The sequence below is a fragment of the Myotis daubentonii genome, chromosome 4 (assembly GCF_963259705.1).
Source record: "Myotis daubentonii chromosome 4, mMyoDau2.1, whole genome shotgun sequence".
NCBI lineage: Eukaryota > Metazoa > Chordata > Mammalia > Chiroptera > Vespertilionidae > Myotis > Myotis daubentonii.
The window spans coordinates 39,358,174-39,383,270 of record NC_081843.1 but is presented as its reverse complement, the minus strand read 5'-3'; the positions used below and the strand labels follow the sequence as shown (position 1 = coordinate 39,383,270).

The 25,097-nt window shown below is 47.4% G+C and overlaps 1 protein-coding gene across 1 annotated transcript in view; it reads left to right on the top strand.

The window, feature by feature from the left end:
* Window positions 1–13,263, top strand: part of LMNB1 (lamin B1) — a 39,124-nt gene extending 25,861 nt beyond the window's left edge. The window contains exons 6-11 of the mRNA XM_059693733.1: window positions 534–754; window positions 1,548–1,773; window positions 2,696–2,800; window positions 5,767–5,886; window positions 9,884–9,991; window positions 12,569–13,263. Of these exons, the coding sequence (XP_059549716.1) occupies window positions 534–754; window positions 1,548–1,773; window positions 2,696–2,800; window positions 5,767–5,886; window positions 9,884–9,991; window positions 12,569–12,610 (822 nt within the window). The 3' untranslated portion in view covers window positions 12,611–13,263. The remainder of the gene's footprint in view (window positions 1–533; window positions 755–1,547; window positions 1,774–2,695; window positions 2,801–5,766; window positions 5,887–9,883; window positions 9,992–12,568) is intronic.
* Window positions 13,264–25,097: the final 11,834 nt, after the last annotated feature.

Sequence of the window (25,097 nt, the reverse complement as noted above, 5' to 3'; positions counted from 1 at the left end):
AGCACACTGTGTTGTGTAGTCTTTGCGGGCTGGGTGAGCACAGCAGTCCCACAGGGACACATTCCCTAAAGGGACAACCAGAGTCCCTGCACAGTTCCCCAATAGTTCCAGCAACTCTCAAACATACCCACCCCTGTGTTTTCTTTTGTCAATAAGTTTCTTATCTTTTTAGCTCTTTACTTTTGTTGATTTATCCTTCTGAGCTAAAAAGGTTGTAGGGGAGCCGGACGTGACTTTCATGAAAACTATAGCTTAGAATTTTGTTTTATTTGGTCAAATACAGAAAAATTATATGTATATGACATTTGATGGCTATATCTTTTTTTAAAGTCATTTCCTGCGGGCTGCATTTTATATTGGAGGAATTTTGATTTTTAAATTCTTAAAATCAAAATCTCTTGCATTCTAATGTTAGACATTCCTTGGGGTTCTATTTGCTTCCTAACCCAGGCAATGGTTCGTGGTTTAAAATAGCCGCCTGTGCTAATGTGGGAATGTTCCTCGAAAGTCAATGTGTTCCCTTGAATCTGCAGTCTAGAGCCTGTTTGGAGAGGATTCAAGAGTTGGAGGACTTGCTTGCTAAAGAAAGAGACAACTCACGGCGCATGCTGTCTGACAAGGAGAGGGAGATGGCAGAAATAAGGGACCAGATGCAGCAACAGCTGAACGATTATGAACAACTTCTCGACGTAAAGTTAGCCCTGGACATGGAGATCAGCGCTTACAGGAAACTCCTCGAAGGCGAAGAGGAGAGGTGAGCAGCCTGCTTCTTGCCCCACCCTTTTTATTTAAATAAGAGTAAAGAGGATTCGGTTATATTTTAAAACAAGGCTAACTTTAAATATTTTCTCTGTCATTTCTTTTAACACCTAGGTGTTGAAATGTTCATAGTAATAAAACATATTTCTATCTCAGCAACAAAAACTGGGGCTCAAGCAGTCTATTATTATTATTATAAATGCTGAACTGTGTCAGGATGAAGTCTTTCCTTTGAAATTTAAAATGTTTTGATAATTTAATAAGTTGTAAAATATCAGATTTGCTGAAAAAGACTTTATACTTATTTTTCAAATCAGGATTCGTGTATAAGTCCTTTTAACACCTATTCTCAGAAAAAAAGTTCCAATGGAAAAGCATCTGATTTAGAATAAAAAGCCATTCAATTTCAGTATTGCATACATTTGTGATTATAATTTTGTGAAAAAGAAAATGCAGGCATGACAAGATTTTAAAAAGTACAGTAAATATAACAGTGTTTGTGTAGGGTGATGGTCGATGGGACGATTTCCTCCCGTTTCCCGAGCCTTCTGCATTATGGTTATATTCAGTTCCTGGGGAGAACATTCAAGTTACTGTTACTCTAAAGAAAAATGATGGTGGAGATCCTAGCGCAGAGAAGTTCATCTTAGTTAGGATGTGCGCCGGCTTGGTCTCACAGATCGCCAGTCGTGTTTTGCTCTAGAAGTGCACCTGCAGGGTTTCGATATCCATTTCTAAGGTAGGAGGGGAAGTGTGTTTCGTAAGCGGAGCATTGTTTTCCTGTGTAGATTGAAGCTCTCGCCGAGCCCTTCTTCCCGCGTGACAGTCTCACGAGCATCCTCAAGTCGCAGCGTGCGCACAACTAGAGGGAAACGGAAGAGAGTGGACGTGGAAGAATCCGAGGCGAGCAGCAGTGTGAGCATCTCTCATTCCGCCTCAGCCACCGGGAACATCTGTATTGAAGAGATAGATGTTGACGGGAAATTTATCCGCTTGAAGAACACTTCCGAGCAGGTAAAAAACAACGCCCCCTTCTCTTCCCCCAGCAACACTTTGCTGACTGGTGGGCTATCTTACAATTGTAATAGCTCCTCAGCCTTTACTTGGATTCAGTGGTCTTCGCCTACATTCATGAAGAAAGTATAAATGAAACCAGGAGGGGGGAGAGGAGTTGGTGCACTAAGTGGTTTGAAGATTTTCTTCATTAGCCCTTCCTTACAGAAGAGTCAGGGCTTTTGTTCAGTCCTTGTATTTTTGTCACAGTGGCCTTTCCAAGGATGGATTAGGATTATCGTTACTCCCTGACCTGGCCAAGATTTCTGCAAAACTTGGAGGTGTGGGTGTAAATGGAGGGTATCCTTTCACAGCCATTAACTTCATGAAAAGAAGGAAATGCGAGCCAGACTTAGATATTGGCTCTCTGAATGAATGAGTGAACAAATGCTGATGCATCCGGACCACTTCTGCCCACATTTAATATGCAGCATTGTCGAAGTTGCTGTTCTGATGAATGACGAAGCCATATTTTCTTTTTTTATCTCTTTATTTTAGAAGGAGGGAGAGAGAAGGTGAGAGAGGGAGGCAGAGGGAGAAGGAGAGGGAGAAGGAGAGGGAGAGAGAGAGAGAAACGTGGACGTGAGAGTGAAACATCAATTGGTTGCCTCCTGATTGTGCCCCTACTGGGGATGGAGCCCAAAACCTGGGTATGTGTCCTGACCGGGGATTGAACCTGAAACCTTCGGTGTATGGGACGATGCTCCAACCAAGTGAGCCACACTGGCCAGGGCACCATATTTTCTTTTTATAATAGGAAAATATGAATCATGGGAGTCAGCCATAACGCTAGATTAACTTCCTATATTGACTCATTGGTTTGATTATTCCATAACTCTCTGTGCATTTGAAGTGACCTTGTTTTATTTTCTTCTCTGAATAGGATCAACCAATGGGAGGCTGGGAGATGATCAGAAAAATTGGAGACACATCAGTCAGTTACAAATATACCTCAAGATATGTGCTGAAGGCAGGGCAGACTGTTACAGTAAGTGATTTTAGTCATCAGTTAACTTCATTGTCTTACCTAAAAAAGTAATTCAGGAAAATGTTTGGCCTAAAGAGAAGCATTTTAGAAACGGGCATTAAAACATCTTTGACGTTATTAGGAAATCACACATGCTGTTAAAGAGTTTAAAAGTTCTGTGTTATTGAGAGCTGCAGTTGTCTATCAGAAGTGAAAGAATTGACCTATGAAGTCTTTCTATTTTGTCTACATGAGTAGATGTAAAACAGCTGTCTCCTGGCTGACAATTGTAGCCCAGGGCAATTGAGGAGATACTGCTTGGCATAGAGAACCGTTAGGAAGACCATCTATTTATTATGCTGGGACCTGCCTTACAGCGACAGCCTTTAGTCTCAGATGAGCATCAGAGTCTGATCCGGGCAGTGTTTATGTCCAGGCCCCACTCACCTTAGCCACCATCTCTAGGGCTGGGATAGGGGCTACTTACGTTCTCAGTAGAAGTCATTAGGTGATAGGCTCTTCAAGAGCCACTCCTTTAAACATAGTATTTTACCAAAAGTTACACGTGGCTTTTACATAATATCAAAGGCTCTAGATTTAGAGAGATGGGCTCTGTGCCACTCTGATTCTGTTTTGAATTCTAAATGGTTCTCTATTGCTGTGTTTGAAACACTGCATCTTTACTAGTTACTAAATATCATTTGCTCATTTTTAGAGAATTTTCATTGGTCAAGCACAAGGTTCCTTTGCTCTAGCTTAGTAAGTAGCTTTAGCAAACAATGTGTTAGCTTGATAGAGATCTTTAAGAAGTTACTGTTTTCATCCTAAAGAATGTAAAGATGGCTCTTTTTATCAATTCTTTTAAAAAATATTAAGCATGTTTTAAACCTTAGTGTCTAAGATCAAAGGCTCAAGAGGTTAGAACTTCTCTTTTAAAAGTGTATTCATAGAGCATGATGCCACATTGTGAAAATATCAGATGCTAATTTTATAATCATGGGTAAAAATGGGAACAAATACCCTAACTACATTATCCTTCCCTCTCCGTAGTAATTACTAATAGTGAGAAAATTGCTCAGTTTTTATTATTTGTCTTATGGAAGCTGCATAATGTAGTGGAAAGCATCTAACATTTTAATTCAGAAGATTCAGATTTGAGTGTGCTCTCTATTTCTTTAAAGTAATGTGAAGCCATTATGCCAATCACTGCATTTTCCACTGCATATAGTTCTGCAGGACTAAACAGGTACATATTCTGTAGAACTAGGGGAGTAGCCAGTTGTCATATAAAATACTGGAATACATTTTTTTCTCTAGTTGGTAGCATGAAACGCGAGAAGAAGCTCTTTGGAATATGGTCATGATAAGTGATTAATCTATAAAATTGTACAAGGCGATAGCAAAGATGAATTTAAAATTCTAGAACAGAAATAAGAGAACTACACAGGTCATTGTAAATTTTCTTGTAGCCACATTAAAAAATGTAGAGAAAGATGTGAAATTAACTTTAGCACTACATTTTATTTAACCTGATATATTCAAAATATTACCATTTCAACATGGGATCAACATAAAAAATTATGTCAGATATTTTACTTTTTTTAGAACCGAGTCTTCCAACTGATGTCCTTCCTGCATATCTCAGTTTGGACCAGCCACGCTTCTAGTGCTCACAGCCACATGTGGCTACCATATTGCACAGCTTGGCTCGAGGACATATTTATTACTTTTAGGATAAATTGCCCAGTAAGATTGCTGATATTTTATGATTATTATTAACACGCAACCAACCATGCGATTCCATGTGGACTAGTGAAAACTATTGCTCACAATTAGGAAAACACTGTCATTCCACATAATCTGAAAGTCTGCCCAGATGCATTCCTTTTCCAGTTTTCTCCCAGGGCATGCCGCCTGGCCCTTTCCATGTGTAACGCCCATGGAAGACCTGGGAACTGCAAGTGGGATCTAAAGAGGAAGGGCTCCTCATCAGCAATTCATAGATTTTTTTCCACCTTTGAAAGTACACTGGCCTAGACCATCTCCAGTCTTCGTCTGCCATCAGATAGCCCTTTGTGTTGTAAAACAAGTTACTGGTAGAGAACTTTCCTATTTTCATGTGGTTTTTAGGACGATCAGGACAGGGCATCATGGCCCTACAGGTGAGGACACTGAGGTGCAGAGGTGTAGTGACGTGTCCGGGATTCACACCTACGTTTTCTACTCTAAAGTTTTCTCCACTTTACCCATATTCTTCTGCCAATAAGCACATTAAAAATATGGCAGAATTTTCATGCCGATGAAAGGGGAATGCGATTGTTTTCTTTGTGTTGTCTGTTTCAATAGCAGTCACATTCCTGTATCTGTTTGGAGTTCCATTTCACACGGTTCCTGGTTGGAGACATACCACTTTCCACGAGCATTCTCGATGGGCCGTCTCCCCCAGAAGGTCTGAGAGCAGTTAGTCCTCTCCTTGACTCCTGCTGCAGGCAGCTGGAGGATAGATACTGTGGGAGGGGTCAGAAGGCTCCCTTCACATGAGCTCATAGAGCTAATAGAATGCTGACAGTGAGAGCTCAGAGTCACTGAGCAAGCCAGCCACTCCGTGTAGGTGGGTAATTGCTTGTTCTGGACAAAAATTTTCAATCTTCTAGGTACCGTTTCTGTCCCATTTTATGGATGACAAAAGTAAGGTCCCTTTCTCGAGGGTAGCTGACATGCAGAGGAGCGAGCATATGCATGTAGGCAGCTTGACTTCCGAGCCCTGTGTCATCATTTTCATTTATCAGATGAGGAAGCTGAAGCCCAGATGAGTTCTGCGGGTTCTCCTTGACACAGCTAGTTACTATAGCAGGTCTGGGGCTAGGGCACAGATCCGAGGCCGTTAGAATCAGCCCTGCTGGGTGTTCAACTCTCCTCATAATGTTGCTGTCATTGGCATGCGGATATGGGTTCTGAGTAGACTGATGTCCTGGTTTTGTTTCCAGATCTGGGCTGCAAACGCAGGTGTCACCGCCAGTCCTCCCACCGACCTCATCTGGAAGAACCAGAACTCCTGGGGCACTGGCGAAGACGTGAAGGTCATCCTGAGAAATTCTCAGGGGGAGGTATGGCCATTCGTTTTATCAGCCCACCACCATGTCCGCTTCGAAGTTCATCACGCAAGTGTGATTTCTTTGCAGAAATCAAAAAGTGACTGTTGCTTAAATCAGACCAGGGCTGCCATGTAATTCAAGGAGACGCTGACTTCAGACGTGGGGACACAGTATGAGTGTCAGAGCCCTGACTGGGGACAGCAGAGGCTCAGTGAGCCTGCCAAGCCGCTGTCTCCACGCACATGGCTGTGTGCCCTTGGCAGCCTCCTTCACTCCCTTAGTTGTCTCTAAAATGGAGATAAGGCAATATAAGTGAGCTAACGTTAATATAATGAGAGCAACGGAAATGAGACAGTTCTGGGAGGTGCTTGGAACAGCATCTGGTCTCTAGTGAACATTAATGTTACCAACCTTGTCACTAGCTGTCAGTGTGTGTGGAGTTTGAAGATCTGCTTGATGTGTATGTTTTCAACATGTCAGTCCTAGAATTCTTGTCAAAGCACCTTACCCATCCCCAAATGTCAGGTAAAGTCACCCGGTGCCCCCACCACAGACACACACACACACACACACACACACACACACACCCATGAGTGCATGCGTGTGCACCAGGAGATACAAGTGTCTGTGGGAGGGAGTGGTCTCAGGCAAATCCCAGTGTCCCGGGGGCTGCTGCTCTCCTCAAGGGCCGGGTGCAGGCCTCGTGCCCTGGCTGCGCTGGCCTGATGGGCCCCTTACTAGAGTAGTTAGTACACTGAGGGCAAGGACCTATTCTCATTTTTTCCTGGCATTGTGCCTGGCACATAATAGGCACTCAGTAAGAATTTCCTAGATACATTTTTATAAAAATCCAACATGGACCTTCACTTAAGTTCAGAGAAATAAAGTGATTATCAGCGCTGTCACGGGGCTGAGGCATTTGCATAGGAAGGCCTGTGCCGGCCCCCTTCCCATCCTCCCTCACTGTCCGCGCGCTGATGACTAGACTGCTCCACGCGAGGAACCCGCTGCAGGATGGGGAGTGCCCCTCGCCTCAGGCCGAGGCTGGGAATGGAACGGCATCTGTCTTGTCTGTAGACCTCAGTCTAGTTGTGTTAATTTTGGGGGTGCATCTGGGAAACTCACCTCCAAATGCCTGCTGGGTTCTCCGGGTAGGGGAGTGCCCTCAGTAATTCACAGGCTTCCAGGTGCGGGGTCTCCCTCCTGTTCTCCGCGCGGCAGCCCTGGCTTGCTGCCTGCAGCACTTTGGAGTCCTTCCCAGCGGTCGCTGGCGCTGCCGCCTCAGCGCTCGGATTTCTGTAGCTCCTGTGCTGGTGGTTTCTTTGTCACTGAAATGGGCAGAGTACACGTCTCTTTCCAAACATGTGGGAGCGGTGGTTCGCTCAGACTGAAAAGCACTATTACAAGGCGGATGAAATCGGCTTGTGTGAGCCGTGGAATCTAGTTCCCGCCCATAGCGTTCTTTTCTGTGTGAAAATGTGTTCCAAGTTAGAAGTAATGTTAATAGGAGGATATTTGGAATGCAGCAGGTTCAGAACCCGCACCAGAGATCCGATGACGTGCATAAAGCAGGTGCCGTAGCCTGGGAGAGGCCTTGAGGTGGAGTCCTCAGTGACGTTTCCATGAAGCGAACGGAAGCTCGGGTTTCCCTTCATAATTAGACCGCTGACTGTCAGATCCGTTGGCTGGTTTGTCTATTTTTTAAAAAAAGGATTGCTTCCTGCTTGCTAGGCCCTATTAGTGACTTCTGTCAGCAGCAAGGGCGGTATCACAATGTAGTTGCTGATTTCTGTGACTGCCATGAGGACTTTGTCAGCTATTTAATTCTGCACAAGACTATGTTTAGTAGCGAGTCCCAGGTCTGTGTGCAACGATCTGTATTCATCACCATAAAGACCACTTTTCTGTAACCTTGAAGGTAATTGGCTCAAGTCAGTTTCATTTTCTGTGCCCGTTTTCTTCTTGCTGAGTCACTGAGAATGTCAGAAAACCCAGTTAGACTGGCTTTCAAAGAATGGGGATACGTGGGCTCACAAAACCCAAACTCCAGAGATAGTAGGTCCCCCTGTTGTCTCTGCTTCCCGCGTTGTCTCCCTCGTGGATTCCGGGTGGCTGCCGGCCGCCCCTGGAGCTGGCTTGGTATAGGAAAGAGCGGCTTCCCGTGTCTTACTGTGCCAGCTTGGCTCACGTGCCCGCCTCTAACCCACTCTGGGGCCAGGAGGACAGGGCTGGAGCTTGAGCCTCCCTCCCCCTCCACGACGGGGTCACACTCCGTGGGAGAGATGGGTGTCCAGCGAGACTGGGGCTCTGACTGAGAACGGAGGGAGGGAGGGTTGGATGAATAGAAACATAGAAAATAAAATGTCTTTGTATGAGGGAAATAAAAAAATAAAGCAGTCTCTCTGTACCTAGCAGAATATAGGCACAACTGAAATTTATCTATGCAAAGGATTACTTCCGTATACAGAGATATAGCATAACCATTGGCTCCTCTAATAACGAATGAGTAGTTATATCCCAGAAAGCAGTAAATGCTTTATAGCTCAGCCGTCAGAAGCTAGAATGTGAAGAATCTGCAACAGATTTTGAAAAAGTCCTTCCTTATTTTAAGATGAGTTGAGGAAAGCTGGGTACTTCAAAAGCTTTTTGAGAATCTTTTCTGTTTTGTATGTATGCCACAACCTCCCAAATGATAGCTCAGCTCCAAGAAATGTAATTGATCTAAATTACACTTTGGTTAAAGCAGGCAGATACTTGTGAAACGGCTCCTTGTCTGTGTAGACATAGACCAATCTCACAGAATTGAAGTTTCCGGCTAATTGAGAGACTCAAAATGGCCCATCTTTCCTGGCCCTGCCAGAGTTATCAAAATTCCCACAAAATGCTACCATCTCCCTCACTTCACTCACACACTGTATCCTTGGACATATTTAACATGGAAGCTCATTGCTATGACACTGTGGCTTTCTTCCTCTGCCATTTTAAACTAGCTGGTCTGTGTTAAATTTCAGATAAGCTTTCGCTGACATCATGTTAGCGCCTTTCTCTTCCTGTAAAGGAGTTATCGTGCTTGAGTGACGCTAGGACACAGGGCAGCGTAAATTAGGTGCTCCCAGCCTCCCGGGCACTCACTCCCCCTGCCAGCCTGGAGCTTAAATGGAATCACTGCTGCACCTGTGCGAGTCAGCAGTCCCTACAGGAAAGGCAGTAGGAAATGGGATGGCTACTTCCTGTCCCACGGACGGTGAATGATGGGCAGTCCATTTTACGTGTGGAATACACTGGCACTTCACTAGTGTGTTATTAGTAAACTGTGCTCATTGGTCTTGATTCCATGTCATTCAAGAGGATCCAGTTGCTGAAGGAATGAAAGGAGCTCGTCCTTTTCTTCTCACTCATCAGGGAGTCCTGTTGCTGCCATGGCCTCTGAGGTCACAGCAGCTGGCCTCCAACTTAATTAAAAAAAATATTTATTTTTTTAAATTGATTTTTAGAGTGAGAGGAAGGGGCGGGGGAGAGAAACATTGATGTGAGAGTGAAACATCCATTGGCTGCCTCCTACACACCCCCTTACTGGGGATGGAGCCTACAACCTTTAGGTGCACAGAACAATGCCCAACCAACTGAGCCACACCAGCCAGGGCTCCAAATTCATTTGATTCAGCATTTATTTAGCACCTTCTTTTTGCTGGAGCCAAGTGAGAGCCTTACTCTGCATTCACGTGGAGTGTTAGAAGAATTCAATCTGCCAAATCATTTACAGAATTTGGAGTAACAGAATGGGATACGAAGCAGTGGGACCTTCTCAGCAAGCATTTCAAATTGGATACCAGAAGCTTCTCTGCAGGGAATATTGAAGATCTAAGAACTGCTTCTAATTATGCAAAAATTCCTGTTCGGTAGCTAAAGCTACTGATGAACCACTTTAAACAAAGTCCCTGATGTAGGAATGCTATTTCTTACACTTACGTGTGGTTTCAACTTAAAACCAAACTACTCTTGCTTTTAGGAGGTTGCTCAAAGAAGTACAGTCTTTAAAACAACCCTACCTGAAGAGGAGGAGGAGGAGGAGGAAGGAGCTGAAGTGGCGATTGAGGAAGAACTTTTCCACCAGCAGGTATTACTTCAATATATTTGCTTTAAATTTTATCAATGGAATCACATGAAAACCAAAACCAATAGTGGAGTTGGGTTTTCCCTTGTGCCCGATGAGCCAGAACAGTGATCTACGATGAGGGCTGCTTTTCCTGAGGAGATCCTCAGGAGAGTACCTCAGGTTACTGCAGGAAATGTTGGCGTGCCTTTGTAAAACATGGTTTTCTCATTATATCCAATTTCAGTTTTGTCTTTTTTTTTTTTAATGTACATAATACGGTAGGACATGTGTGACACTTATAAATAAGCATATGTAATTAGAATGCATGCTCAAAATTACTTACCTAAGGGTTCTGTGATTGAGAAGTGTACACCACTAAAGTAGAGTAAGCATCTGCATGTAAACTTAAAAAAATAACAAAGAGCAATATTCAGCTTCAGAATGAAACAAACTCGCTGCTATATTAAGTTCCTAATCATCTAATTGCAAGATAGGTTTTAGCTGGTGCTTGGGCTTTTGAGAGCCCTTAAAGAAGCTCCAAATTTGATTTTAATTAAATTGAATTACTAATAACTAACGAGCCTTCAGTTTATATTCTCAAGCTGTTTGAGTCTGGTCATTCATCAAAACTGCTCTTTTCATAAGACTGTCTCCAGATTTATAAATCTGTTCGTTTTGCTTTATGAGTCCCAATCCTACTCCAGACGAATATTACCTGACGGTGTAGTCCCCATGGCGGAGAACCACTGAGGCGGGTTATCTGAGGTAGCATGAACTTTTGGCCTGGATACTTCATACATTTCAGGGACTCCGTAAGAGATACTTTAGACCTGGCTTCACTAAGAAACAAGCTCGGGATCCATTTCCCGCCCTTAATAAACCGTTGCAATGACTGGGCGTAAAATAACGACGTCAGGTATCTGAAGGGGCGAGACTGGTGGCTCAGCGGGAGAGGCAGTCGGCCAGCCGCTGGAGAGAGCTCTCTGGGCCCCGGAGTAGCTGAGATCTCGGGGAATCCTGCTCGCCCAGTGTTTTGAAGGACGGGCAGTTGTTGGGGCATGAGAGGCAGACGATCGTGTTCTGAGGGTGTTTGAATATTTGTTGTTACATTGACAAACCACCCCAAAACTTAGTGGCTTAAAACCATGGTTTTTTCCTTCCCATGATTCTGTGGTTTGACTGGGCTCAGGTGGGAGGTTATCTTGCTCCCCGTGATGGAGACTGAGTTAATCAAGCAGTTGCTGGGAGCTTGGCTGGGGCCGGAATGTCCCTCACATCTCTTTCCATGTGGCTGCTCATCATTCAGTAGTTCAGCCCCAGCTCTACAACTTGGCAGCCCGCTTCCAAGAGGGTGAAAACAAAGAGCGCCGGATCCCTTACAGGCTGGGCCCAGGCGTTCTCCCCGCCAAAGCAGTTGTAAGGCCAGCTCCAGGTGAGGGCCAAAGTCTCCACTCTTTCCTCAGGGGAGGCGCGGCAGGGAGTTTGTGGTGATCTTTAGTTCACCAGGGGGCATGCCAAGACTCACACACGAGGCGTATCTGTGCGTCCAGTTGTATTGCAGGGCGTGCGTGCGAGAGAGGCGGGGCTGAAGGTGGTAGAACACCCAGGCAAGTAGCGGCTGCACATTTTGAAGCAGAGGGGAAACTGAAACAGTGTCAGAGGCATTGACTCTACAAGGGAGATTGCAGAGGTACAGAGGGACTGTTCCTTCTTTTCTTTTTTTTCTTTTTTAAATTCATAGAGAGAGAGAGAGAGAGAGAGAGAGAGAGAGAGAGAGAGAGAGAGAGCGAGAGAGAAACATTGATTTGTTGTTCCACTTACTTATGCATTCCATTCAGTGGTTGATTGTTTGTGCCCTGACCTTGGTGTATTGGGATGACGCTCTAACCAACCGAGCTACCCGGCCAGGGCCCTGAGGAACTATTAAAGTGCAGATTCATTAAGCTCAGTGGCTGAACTTGAGGGTGAGAGAAGGAACACAGAAGTTAAAGATGTGTGAGGTGTTTAGCTTTTGTGATCAGAGAAAATAAAATCAAGGTTCAGAAGACGGGAGATGGAAGGACAGATCCGCTAGTTGGACTTCACAGTGGTGAACGAATCCAGTGGCCTTGCAGGCTGACGGGAGGTTTTTCTGTGACTTTCACATTTGAGGATGAACCCAATGCAAATGCTTCGGGATGGGGATGTTGAGGAGCCAGCTGGCGTGTTGTCCTCTGATGTGGCCGTTCAGAATGGAGTCCATCAATCTCTTTCCTAAGTTATAAAAGGAAGTTAGTGGACAGAGGTTTTCAGCTTTGGTTGCATATTAGAATCACTTAGGAACTTTAACATTTTATATAAATAGATTCTCATTTAATTGATCTAGGGACCTAGATCAGAATTTATTTTCTTTAAGCTCCTCAGTGTAACCGGAGTTGAGAATCACTGTGCTGGAATTTGTTAGAGTTTTCTGGGGAAGAATTCCTTAAGGGGCGGATGAAAAAGGGCAAGTGAGAAATGATGAGGGTCCACTTGAAGATACGGATTTGTAGCATCTCTCGTTAAAACACTGTGATCCGCTTTCTTAGCACGAATTTCTCTTTCTCTTTTCCTCATCAGGGAGCCCCTCGAGCAACCAATAGAAGCTGTGCAATTATGTGAACTTCTCAAGTCGACTGTCTTCCTCAAAGCAAAGAAGGACGGTAATCCTTACCTACATACAGTGCAGAGCCTTCTCAGAAGCACAGAATATTTTTATATTTCCTTTATGTGAATTTTTAAGCTGCGAAATGATGGCCTTAATTTCCTTTTTTGACACTGAAAGTTTTGTAAAAGAAATCATATCCATACACTTTGTTGCAAGATGTGAATTATTGACACTGAACTCACTGTACTGTTTGGGAAGGGTCCCTCAAATTTTTTGACATTTTTTTATATGTGTTTTGTTTTTTTTAAGTTCTTATGAGAAGAGAAGGGGAGGGAGGGTCATTAAACCACTGTGTGTTTGGGCATAATTTGAAGATTGCTCCATCTAGATTAGCAATCTGCTCTTGATTATCCTCTGCTACATATAACGGTGCTGTGAGGGAGGGGGAAAGCGTTTTTCAATATATCGAAATTTTTGTACTGAATTTTTTTGTAATAAACAATCATGGCTACAACTTTTTTTTTTAATAGAAAAGATAAATTTTGTAAGATGGCAATATTAACCTAATCATGTAAGCACCCTGGATGAAGGATTCCACGAAACTTTGTTTTATGGTTACTTCTTCTCTTAGATTCATAATTCACCAGGGGTATGGGGGGAGGGAGGGTAGGGGGAGGGAGGGTTTCTCTTAAAATGCGTTAGCTGTGTTTTTTTAAGATAGTGTAACTTGCTTAAATTTCTTATGTGACATTAACAAATAAAAGGCTGTTTTAATATTAATCTACTGTCTTTTTTAACTTGTGCTCAGTGCTTTATGCTTTTTAGCTTATTTCACAATAAGACTTAAATGGGAACATAGGTCGGACAGTGGGAGAAGTCATTGAGGAAGACATTTATTTTTATTTTATTTTATTTTAAATTGATTTAAGAGAGAGGAAGGAAGAGGTAAAGGAAAAAAAGATGGAGATTATACTTCTAGAACCTAGTTTTACTGCCTTTTAAAATGGCACAAAGATATTGCTTAAAAGCCACCGTTTAGAGGGGTAAGGTATGAGTGATATGAAATACAGGCAGGCGTGTGCTGTGGTGGGGGTACCTTTGTCAGGTATCATGGTAATTGGGGTGTTGTTCGTTACGGGTTTGGGGAAATTTTGTCGTGTGATTGCTTTAGCTAAGTGAGTTCATCTTGTTGAATGTGGAATATCTGAACCATACCTAACAGATGATAACATTTCAGGAGCTAAGCCAGAGTCAATGTTTGCTTTTCTCTTAAAATATTCCTGCGGTAAGCTGCACACAGACTACCAGCTTTCACTTGAAAATAACTCAGAGTCCCAGAATCACTGTGCTCTGCAGATTTACGGCCTCCTCTGGTGCCCTCACAGACTCAGATAGATGCTGGGTTAGAAATTCCGTCGGTGAAGCAGATAAAACGATAACTTCTCACACAGATTTATCTTCACAGTGAGAATGGCAACGTGGTGTGGGGCCAGGCTTGCCTGTGAAAAGTTTTGCCACAAGATGGGGTTCTTGTCATCAGAATTTGCTCTAGGTACTTGATCGTTGGTAAATTAGGTTTTAGAAAAATCATGACATTTTCATTAGTGAAGAATTAAGAAAAATTGGCAGCTGTGATACCGAAGAGTAGTAAAGACTAGTGAAATTTCAAGTAAAAAATCCAGGACTCTGTTTTGGGCCCTTGGATGTGTGGGCAGTAGATTGTTGAGACGATTCAGATGGACAGATGAGACTAAAAGGACATCTCTGAAAGCGAGTGGCACCGCGGCTCTCCCCACAGAACATTGCGGGTCAGAACGCGCTGCCTGTGTGTGGTACATGTGTCTCCCTATCAACGGAGTTAAGAGCAAACACAGCATCGAAAACTGCATTGCTGGGTTAGTGAACTATTTTATAACAAGCATGACTCCCCACCCCATTTTTGCATTTTGTTTCCGATTATTGTTGTTTCACCACTGTTTTTACTCAGATTTATTTTTATTCCTCTTGCTTGGCTCTCGCTTTTCTTCACTAAAAAAAAAAAAAAAAAATTGGATGTTCTTATGTTGTTGACTATTACTTCATCTCCATTCACTGTTCTTCCCTCTGGGATTTCTCTTCGACTGCTATTGAGCCCATCCTCTTTCATATGGTTTAGGTTTCTCTGTGCTGCATTCTCAGTAATTGCCTTGGGTCCTCGCACAGATTCTGTTCTGAGCTCTGTAATCTGTTTGCCTATCAAGTTTCTAATTTCATCGACTATACTTTTCATTTCTGAAGTTTCCTTTGATTCTTTTTCAAAACTTGCCTATTCTTTTTTAAACGTATTTCAAAGAGGAAGGGAGAGGGAGAGAGATATAGAAACATCAATGATGAGAGAGAATCATTGATCCGCTGCCTCCTGCACGCCCCCTACTGGGGAATCGAGCCCACAAACACAGGCATGTGCTTGACCAGAATGGAACCTGGGACCCTTGAGTCTGCAGGCCAACACTCTATCCACTGAGCCAAACCAGCTAGGACTCTTGAGTTCTTAAGATGCTAATTTTTCTGTTAGCTGCCTCTACTGACTGCCCCGCCTCCCATGGTGGTTTGCTTCCTGGTGGGGTGTGTAGCTGTGTGACCTCGTCTGCAGCAAGGGTTGCTTCTGTGCCCCAGGGTGTGGGTGGGTTTCTAGGCCAGCTCCCCAGTGATTGCAATGGTTTGGCCTTTCCTGTTGTTTTTCACCTTGTGATAGTGAAACCCACTGTGACACTGGGCCTGGGTGTTCTCTGTTTTTCACAGGGAAGGTCCGTGTGCCCCCGCACACCTGGAGGTCTGCCCTTACGGGTGCAGCAGTCCCGCTCTAGGTGGTCTCCTGCGCCCACACGCAAGGCCACGCTCCTGTCCCTACTCCCAGCCCCTACCGCTTACATTTCAGACTGTGAGTTCAGTTCTTTGTTCCTTTATGGACACGTCTCATTCTCTTAAGCTGGGCTCTGTATTACAACAGAAATGTACATTTTACCAGCTGAATAGTGGAAGGAGGGAAGGGTTTTCCTTGTCAGTTTAGTCTGTCATCATACATAAATGCATGTGTGTACACATTTATTTGCATATATGGGTATATTTATTTGTAAGATGTGATTACCCTAAGTCAGTTCCTCTTGGTTTCTCTCTTACCCACCATCCCTTTCATCATATCTTAAATCTACAAAGGAATTCATGTGAATGCCTCTTCTTTTCCTGGCCAAAATACACATTAGAAACAAAATGAGAAATTAAGAAGGATCTTACAGTATCCATGCTTCCGGATCATCGGCTTCTAAACAAAATGCAGATCTTCTCTCTTTGGTTCTATTGCACGAAGCAGTGGCACCTTGGATAAGAATTTTGGGAGGTACCGTCAGAGGAGGATGTTAAGGTTCGAACTTGAACCCCTGAAATAAGGTTCTGGTAAAAGTGACATTTACTTGGCAAAACCCAGGATTCTGAAATGGGGACTGACTTTTTCTCTCCCCCGACCCTGCCCCCTCCCCTGCCCCCCAATAAAACAAAAGAGGCACCAAAGGAGGCAATATTTCGGATTCTGTGTTTCTGCCATTTGCCTGCCTTACTAAAGGGACATTCGGAGCCAAATTGATGGGAATGAGGAAAAATATTTAGGCAAAACTCACAGAAGTCGTATTTCAAGTTGTTGGAGAGGGAGCTGCATATGAACAGTGTTGAGTGGGAAGAATTAATAGGGGACAATTCTGGGAGTGGGTGCTCCTTGGCTGTTTGGAGGGTCAGAGTGAGGGCAGGGAATAACAGGAGATGGACGGGCGCCAGTTTGCCCCGGAGACATGCATCAGGCCCAGTGTGTGAAATCACTCACTTCCTACTCCTACCCCTCCGGTCCCCAATAATGTGTTTTCCCTCACTTTTAACAGCACAGTAAATCCTGTTTTCTGCTGACATTTCTCCAGAGACAAAATGCACCTTTCAATGTAAGGAGACAGCCTGTTCAGGACCTTAATTACTTTATAACAATAAAACATACTCGCCCAGATTTATTACACGAGCGCTTCCTCCCCCGGTCTGAACGGGAGTCCTCAGTTCCGTGCCAGCCCAGTTTGCTCTCAGAGAAGTGCAGCTCTTGTCCCATTTCGGTGGTTTTCAGACTTCCTTTGGCTGAGTATTACTTCCCAGGGGCCCGGTCTGTGGATCCTGAAGATTTATCTGTGTTTGGCATGCCGTTTTCTCAAATATTGGTGTTGATTTCTTTGATTTAAAACGGGACAGTCCCGTGTCCCGTGGCTTCAGTTTAGCCACAGGTGCTAACGTGTCCACCGTGCGACCACACCCGGGAAACCTCACCGTGCTGAGCAGGTCTGACCTCCGGCACGAGCTGGCTTTCTAGCTCAGTGGCCACGAGTGATCTTGTTCATTGTCTAGTGTCCCAAACGGTGCATCCCAGGTCACCTGTTCCCCCTTTCCCTTCTCTTTTCCCTGCATTCTTTTAAAATATGTTTTTATTGTGCTCGCCTCGGCAGCACATATACTAAAATATGTTTTTATTGATTTTTTATTTATTGACTAGAGGCCTGATGCACGAAATTCAAGAGTAGGCCTTCCTTCCCCTGGCTGCCGGAACCGGATGTCTAGTCTAATTAGCATATTATGCTTTTATTATAGATTTTTTTTTGAGACAGAGAGGAAGGGAGAGGGATAGAGAGATAGAAACATCAATGAGAGAGGGAACATCATCGATTGGCTGCCTCCTGAACACCCCCTACTAGGGAGAGAGCCCTCAACCCCAGTGTGTGCCCTGACCTAGAATCTTGGTTCCTGGTTCCTGGTCGACGCTCAACCGCTGAGCCACACCAGCCAGGCTCTCCCTGCCTTCTTTACCTCCGAGCCAGGGAGCCCCCCCTCACACCGCCCTCTAACCAGCCTCCTTTCTGACTGCGAGCCCGGCATCTGGTGCCTTCTCCTCCTGGGAGCGCGGCCCAGCGCCCCCCACCCCTCTGTTACGCTGCCTTCCAACGGGTGTCAACAAAGGACTGAACCTAAACGCTTTCTGGGGCCAAATTTTCCTATGATCCATGTTCCCGGTTGCCTGGTTGGATCATTTCTCTGTAAGTTGTTGTTCTGATAAGAGAACTATTGTTAGGAAATCTGAACCTTGGAAATAACAAGAGCTGAGAACATTCACTGTTGCTTAGTTCTCATCATTGTGTGTCAGGAACGAAATCAAGACCCCAGACTGAACTCTGAGAAGCGCAGGCTCGGGGTCACCAGGGAAAGTAGGGCTTATGCTTACAGACCTGGGGGTCCTTGTGGAGGAGGGAGGGTTTGGGCACCCGAGGGGGATGCTTGGGCTGACTCGGGGGGACCCCACCCCAGACATTCCCGCAGGAGCCTGAAGCTGTGTCACGCCCCTGTGGGAGCCGGCTGAGCCCTGGCTGGGGCGGGTTCTGGGCCAGCGCCGCCCTCGCTCTGTGGGGCACACGGCACCACCGATAGTCTCTTCCTTACATGCGGAACAGCTTCGTTCTCATGAAGGAAGAAAGAAAAGCAACAAAGATCCAAAAAGAGGAAGGAGGGCGAAAGGGAGAGGATCAGGTATTGACTTCACAGAGCCGGGCTCTGCCCGGGGTGGTTACGTTACCTTATTTATGGCTTTCGGAACCACGCCGGGTAAGTGTGTGACCCTGCCCTGGCAGGTGGGTAACGTAACCTCCCCTAATCCGGAGGTTACGGCACTTATTCCCTCAGTCGTCCCTTCAGCCATTCACGGGGATTTGGTTTTGCCGGGCACTGCCTAGCGAGGCACCAAGAATACCAAGATCGGAGACCCAGTCGTTTTCTTGGGAACTCAGTCTGATGACAGGTCAGTATCCTAGGCCCGCTCCACCCTCCCAGGCAGCCCTCCGAAAGTAATTTACGTCCTTCACAAGTGAAACGGCGTTGTTCATCGCCAAGATGAATGGGAACAATTCCAGCTGTCAGATAACCCCCAAATCCCTATTTTACATCTTGGTTCTTTCTAATGTTCTTCAAATGAATGGCAGATGTAAGAAGTGTTATTTGCACGGTGCCGTTTAGAAAGTGCTTTCCTGCAGATTAGCCGGTGTGTGCCTCTCAGCCCTTGAAGATGAGACTCGGTTGGGAGCAGACAAGGGAGGCTGCTTCCTCAGCAGGCTCTGGCTCCCTCCCCGACTTCCTCCCCGACTGCACTCTGCACTGCACTCTGCCAGCTCACAGCTCAGACAGCAGCCACGGCCGGCCCTCCCCCGAGCCGGCTGCGGCTCAGGGTGCACTTCCCCTGACATGGGGGTGGGGGTGGGGGGAACTGAAGTGTTCTGATCTCGTCTCCCGTGGGGGGTAGTCACCATGAGGTCAGCTAAACTGAGGTGGGGGAGGACCCACAAGCACTTGAAAGCAGGTTGGGCCTTGGTGAAGCAACATGGTCATAACATATCTGGGAATTGTTGAAAATGACCCAGAGGGTGTGCAACACTCCCCCCCACCCTTTATCCTAGTGGGCGGTGGGGGAGGGCTGTGAATAACAGGAGTTATTGGAACTGGTGATTCAGCTCTGATTAGAAAGGAGGTAAAAAAAATTGTTGTTGATGGAGAAGTAAGCATTCTTTAAAACATGCCAAGGGGAGTCAGGGGCCATGTCCCAAACCTGTGCTTTCCCGCCTGGATGGGCCTTCTCCACAGACAGGCTGCGAGCGTGAGGAGCGGCGTTGTTCTTGCCGCTGATCTTGCTCTGTCAGTGGAGGCCCAGGTCAGAGCAGTTACTGACACGGAGCTGCCGTCACTCAGTGGTGTGATCCTGAAAAAGCCAGCGTTCCTGCTTCCCAGCTTCCTTATCTGTGTCTTGAGACTAACAGTTCTGTTCCAGGGAGAGGATGGGAGGATTCAGTGAGGTCACGTGGAAAGATTTTACCAACATAGTAGGTCTGAATCCATAGGAATTTAAAACTGGTGGTTACTTCAAAGGTTTTGGTTAGGGGATTGGGAGGTAAGGTGAGACTTGCAGTACGAAATGGGGGGTGTCCATGGCCGTGCGTGGATGTGAGTCTCCAAGTGAAAACGGTGTTGGTGCGAGTTAATATTTCTCCCGGCCAGTTGAGTGGTGAAACAAGGAAAGCTACTGAGAATACTGGAAGCGCCACGTTTACTCGTGTCCTGAGTAAATACCAATTCAACAAACACTTAGGCACTTCCTAAGGGCCGCTCTGTGTACTAGGCCCTGGCGATAAAGTGTAAAAAGAGGAAGAAAGCCTGTCCTGTCCTGGCCCGAGGGGTGGAGCCTGCAGCTCAGGGCGGCATCAACCAACCGCACCGACACAGGGGGTACCCCGCCTTCTGAACAGAAGGCACCGCTGGTCTCGCACCGGGAAGATGTGTCTGGTTGGAGGCCGTCTCAGAGGTGACACGTCTCGTTTAGAAGGACTCAGCAACACAGATCCCCACAAGCAGGACAGGCGTGATTACATTGTATTCACATTCCTTGACTTCCTGTTAGGATTATCTCGAGTTTCTTGAAAACCAGGACCCACACCTTGTGCCGGTTCAGGAAGGGACACAGCAGATGGTCCTAAGGGCCAGTGTGCGCTGGCCCTGGGCTAGTCACCTGAACTCCGGCCAGGCTCCTGGGGCAGGGGAGACAGGTGATGGGGAGTGGGCAGAGCGGCCAGGTTCCAGGAGGAATCCACGTGGGTGATGCCCCGGGCGCCATGGCCTGCAGCCGGCTGTTTCCCTGGTGCCCCTCCCCCCCAACCCCCAATGTCCTGGACCTGAAATTCCCTGAAATTCAAAGGCACTCCAGGGCCCAGGCCGGTGGGAGTGCTCCCGGGGAGTTCAGCGGCTGCGTGGCGTTCAGGGCCCTCCTGAGCGCCTCTGAGACTCGCCTCTGCCTGCTGTGAGGGATGGGATTTGGGATGGAACCTGGACGCAGCTGGAAATTTGGAGTTTCTGCGTCTAAAGCTGCCCAAAGAGAAACCCATTCCCAACCTGCACGCTTGGAGACATCTCGAAGCAACACTGTTTGTGAGCAGCGAGATCTGCTTTTTCCTTTGAAAATGGAATATTCTAGGAGGGAGGCCATTTCCCATCGGATGCTTGGGGACCTGTCCTGGGATTGTCCCAGTTTAGACGATTGTTGGCCCTCCCCTAAGGAGTCTTTATTGCACGGACGTGCTCCAAACCACCTCACATCGTGTGGAGGAGCCAGGTCCCGGTCGGAGCTCTTTCTCTGGGGAAGGCGGCCTTTGTGAACCGGGCACCACTGTGACAGGCTGGCCAATTGCTGCCTTTGCCTGTAGTTTAAAACCAAAGATGACAGGGACCATCAAGGGGCCTCATGTGCTCAGGGTGCACACGGGAAACAGAGAGGGTTTCTGGAACATGCTTGGCAGTCACTTCTGAGTTTCCCACTGAGACCCAAACACTGCGAAGACTTCATGGCTCGTGCCAGTGGCCATCCCTCTCCTCCCGCAGCGTCTCAGTGCTCGGCCTGCACGCTGCGGTCGCAGCCTCCTCTGCACACGCTGACCGCGACTCGCTGAGCTTGATCCTGGAACTGCGGCCACAGCGTCGCGCTGTCCTGCATGGTGTCTGTAGGCTGATTTCAGGTTTTCATTGAAATAAATAATAATTCGAGCCTTCAGCTGGGCAGGGTCTTGACGGGTCCCCGGGCACTGATATACTAAAGCAACATGCAGCCCCACCAGGGCCCCCTCCTTCCCCAACAGGCGACTGGAAGAAGTAACTGGGTCTTTGGCAGCTCTTTCCCCAAAGCGAGTGAGAGAAGGTGGGCAAACACTGAATTATGAAGCAAAGGGAGGCGGTCGGAGTGCGTTTGTCATCCGTGGCACACGGGTTCCCAGTTACAGCAATGAGACCAGGCCTTTGGCGGGTACCAAGGGCACCTGGCACCCTCAGCAGGCTGCTTTCAGTGTGTTCTCTCTCGCAGACCCGGTCGGCCACGGCTGGCCCGAGGTGACTGACTTGGTGTGGTTATCACAGGAAACACGTCAATGCTCGCTGATACCGTCTCTGGGGGAACCAGGAACGGACAGGATGCCAGAAGGTTGTTGTTTGAAGGGCCTCCTCAGTTCCAAGGAGAGACGGGAGGAGCCGAGAGAGAACATATGTGCTGCCCATTCATTGATTTGCATCGTATGGCAACGGGCCCCACTGGGGGCTGTGACCTCTGTTCTCAGAAGAGCCACCAGGAAGTTGTGGAGACAGATGTGTCCTCTCCTCATCTTGAGTCCCCTGACCCGGCAGGGCATTCGGCCACTTCTTCCCTGAATCGCCCGCCCTGCGTCTACGGCTGCTCACAGCTGCTGCCGGTTCTCCTCCCTCCACACGCACCCTGTTCCAGGCACCTCTCCTGTGGGTGCTGCTGGACTTAGCCGCATGGTGCTGTCGTTAGGAGATCCACTGAGATTAAGAAAACAAGTGTTGGCCTGTGGAAGGATTCTTAGGCTGTGTGTGTGTGTGTGTGTGTGTGTGTGCACACGTGTACATGCATGTGTATGTGCGTGTGTGGTTTTTTAATGTGCATGCTGGCACATATGTGTGTGCATGTGGGGTGTATTTCTGGTTCAGAATAACTTCTTAAATTGGAAAGTTTCTTCTAGGAGAGCATTTCTAGATTAGGTTCTCTGTCTAGATGTTTTTAATTCATTTTGGACCACAGCGGGGTTTGATTCATGAAACCTTCTCCTTTTTCTGTGCTTAGGTTGGCAAATCCCTGCTATGCTCTGGGCCCGCCCTCCTGTCCCGTGTTGGGATGGGTCACACAGGATGTGCCCTCACAGTGGCCCCTCTGCCTGCCTGCCAGGGTGCTCGACCTCTGTGGTCAGGCTGGGGAAGTCTCACCGAGTGCAAACCTGCCTGCCCATTGCAGCTCCCGGGGCCATCACAGAGCCTCCTGGATGTGACCTTGTGACGTGTGTAGAGGACCCTGAGAACAAGCTGAGGAAATAATTCCTGTCACCACTGAAGTGCAAACCTCCCCCCCTACCCCCCAGATCAAAGCCAGTGTGTGCAAGTGCACTGCAGGCTGCAGACAAGCAGAGCCAGGCCTCAGAGGAGGGTGTGGCCATTGCCCCCTGTTCCCCAGTGCGGGAGGGCAGTGGGCTGGTTGCCTCATGTCCGTGGTAGGATGTCTGACTGGTGACAGCCTCCCAGGCACCCTCCAGCCTCAGCAGGTCCTGGGTTTTTTTTAATTGGATGCTCTGAGGCCAGTTGGCCACTGTCCAAACTTCTCTGATAGTCTCGTGATTTTATTTTTTCACATTTGCTTTTTCTAAATCAGGATCCAAACAAGGTCCACATACTACATTTGCTCATACGTTCGAAGTCCTCTGACTGAGATATCCAGCCGGAAGGGGCAGTGGTGCTGCCGGAGGGAAGCCCTACTGTTGGTGTCATCGAACAATTTCTTTTTCCCACTGGTGCCTGTGGAGTGACAGCTCGACAGCAGTGCTTGGCCAGGTTCCGGTTCCGTTTTGTGGCAAGAATATCGAATGGGCGTCTCTGCGTACTTCCTATTGCATCACAGCCAGAGGCGCGTGGTAGCAGCTCTCTCCTTTTTTGTGGAGTTAGGAGTGATCTGTAGGGTTAGGTGTGGAGGGTCTGACCCCTGTTACTAAGTTCCCCATCAACTGTGGTCTTAGCATCTTCTAATGATCATTTGGCAGGTGGATTATTTCGTTTAGATTCTGCAGTATTTAGGCTCTACATTATTTCTACATGTGTACTTCCTCTCGGGCAAACTTCTCCTCATCAGTTACACCCCAAGATGCAGGGCACACACGAGTCTCTTTTTAAAGCAGTTATCAGAATAATGATTCGGTTACTTAGCAGGCCCCAAAGATAACCGGCGAGTTGTGTTTTTTTAAAGAATCATTAGAAGCTCATGCATTTTAACCCAGCTGATGTCTCACAGTTCAGGGCCACCGCCACATGGTCTCCTTGCTTCCTGGTGTGACAGGGTGCTCCAGATGCATCTTACACAGTTCCTGTCCCTGACCTAGAGTCGGACATTTCTCCAGGGGACCTGACTCTGTTTAGCAGGAAAATGGCCTGTAGAGACCACCATCAGGTGTGCCCAGTTTCTGAAGACTTTGCGTCATAGCGAGGGACCCGTAAGAGATACACAGAGGGGACCCGGGTCTTGCACTTGGGCATGGTCCATGGCACTGCAATCTCACCAAGTGCATTAGACAAAATAAATCCCACCTGAATTCCCTCAAACAGGGCGCATGCTTGAAAGTCCCTTGATCTTTGAAGACCTTGCTTGAGTGTGATTCCTTCCCACCTGGGATGAAGCAGATTAACTGATACCTATTAGGTTCTTCCCTCTCACCCTCCCTGCTAGCACAGGCTTCTGAGGCAGGAGGTTCAGGCCCCCAATTCTGCAGCCTCCAGAGGTCGCTCCAGCCGGAACTGTCCACCCCCCCCCCCCCCCGCCATTGTTCCGTGAGCCCCAGGGGGCTGCGCCACCCCTCGCAGATCGGAGTGCGCCTTTGGGGAGTGTCTCCTCACACGCAGACCTCCTCGTCCAGGATCGCTGATCGTGTTGTGAGATGTTGCCCGCAGGACTGGGTCCTGCGCCCTCACAGAGACCGCAGAATAGATCCACAATAGATCTTGGCTCGCTCACCACAGCCGCCCCTAATGGGTCTCCACTCTCGGGGTCAGGGTTGCGGCTGGCCACTAGCCTCAGACGCCTGCGGAGGGGAAGCTCTGAGTGGTGTCCTGTGACTTCATGGAGCTGCCCCACCCCCCAGCTGCTCAAGTGGAGGCATGAAATGTGGTTGGCCTGGCTCTTACGAGGCGGGGGCAGTGAGAAGGAAGGTAAATGAGAGAAAAAGCCAGTCACTTTTTTGAACTCCGTACGAGTTCACATATATTAGCAAAGTTATTTGCAAATTTCCCCAGAGCCAGTCTGAGCTTCCTGTCTGCAGAGCAGAAGAACATGATCGTAGTTGTTATTCTGTAAAAACAATGCCCTGGCCCATGGTGGGCGCCTTATCGGGCTCTCGTGGTCTGACTCACGGCCGGCTCCTCCCACTCCGTGGCACGGGGCAAAGAGCCAGAATCACTCATGACAACTAAACCCAAGGGAAAGGCTGGATGTCCCAGAGGCAGCTCCTAGACACAGGAAATTGTAAAGCCAAACAGGGTGGACTGCAGAGCACCCCAGCCGGAGTAGTTCTGCAGAAATACACATTTGGAGAAGGTCTGCAGTTGCCCAGGCGTCACCATTGGGAGGGCCCGTTTCTCCGATTCCAACCTCTGCAGCACCCGTCTCCCGCCACAGTCCACGCATCCTCCCAGCGCTTGCCTGGAGGGGCGGCCAGCTCCATCCTGGTCCCTGCTTCTTGTCCTGAAATAATCCTGAGCCCTGTCCCATCTGCTGGCCCCCCTACCCGCTCCCATCCCTTGTAAGACTTCAGAATCACAGCCTACACGTCTCACCCAGCACTAGGGCTGAGCGGCTGAACTTCAGGT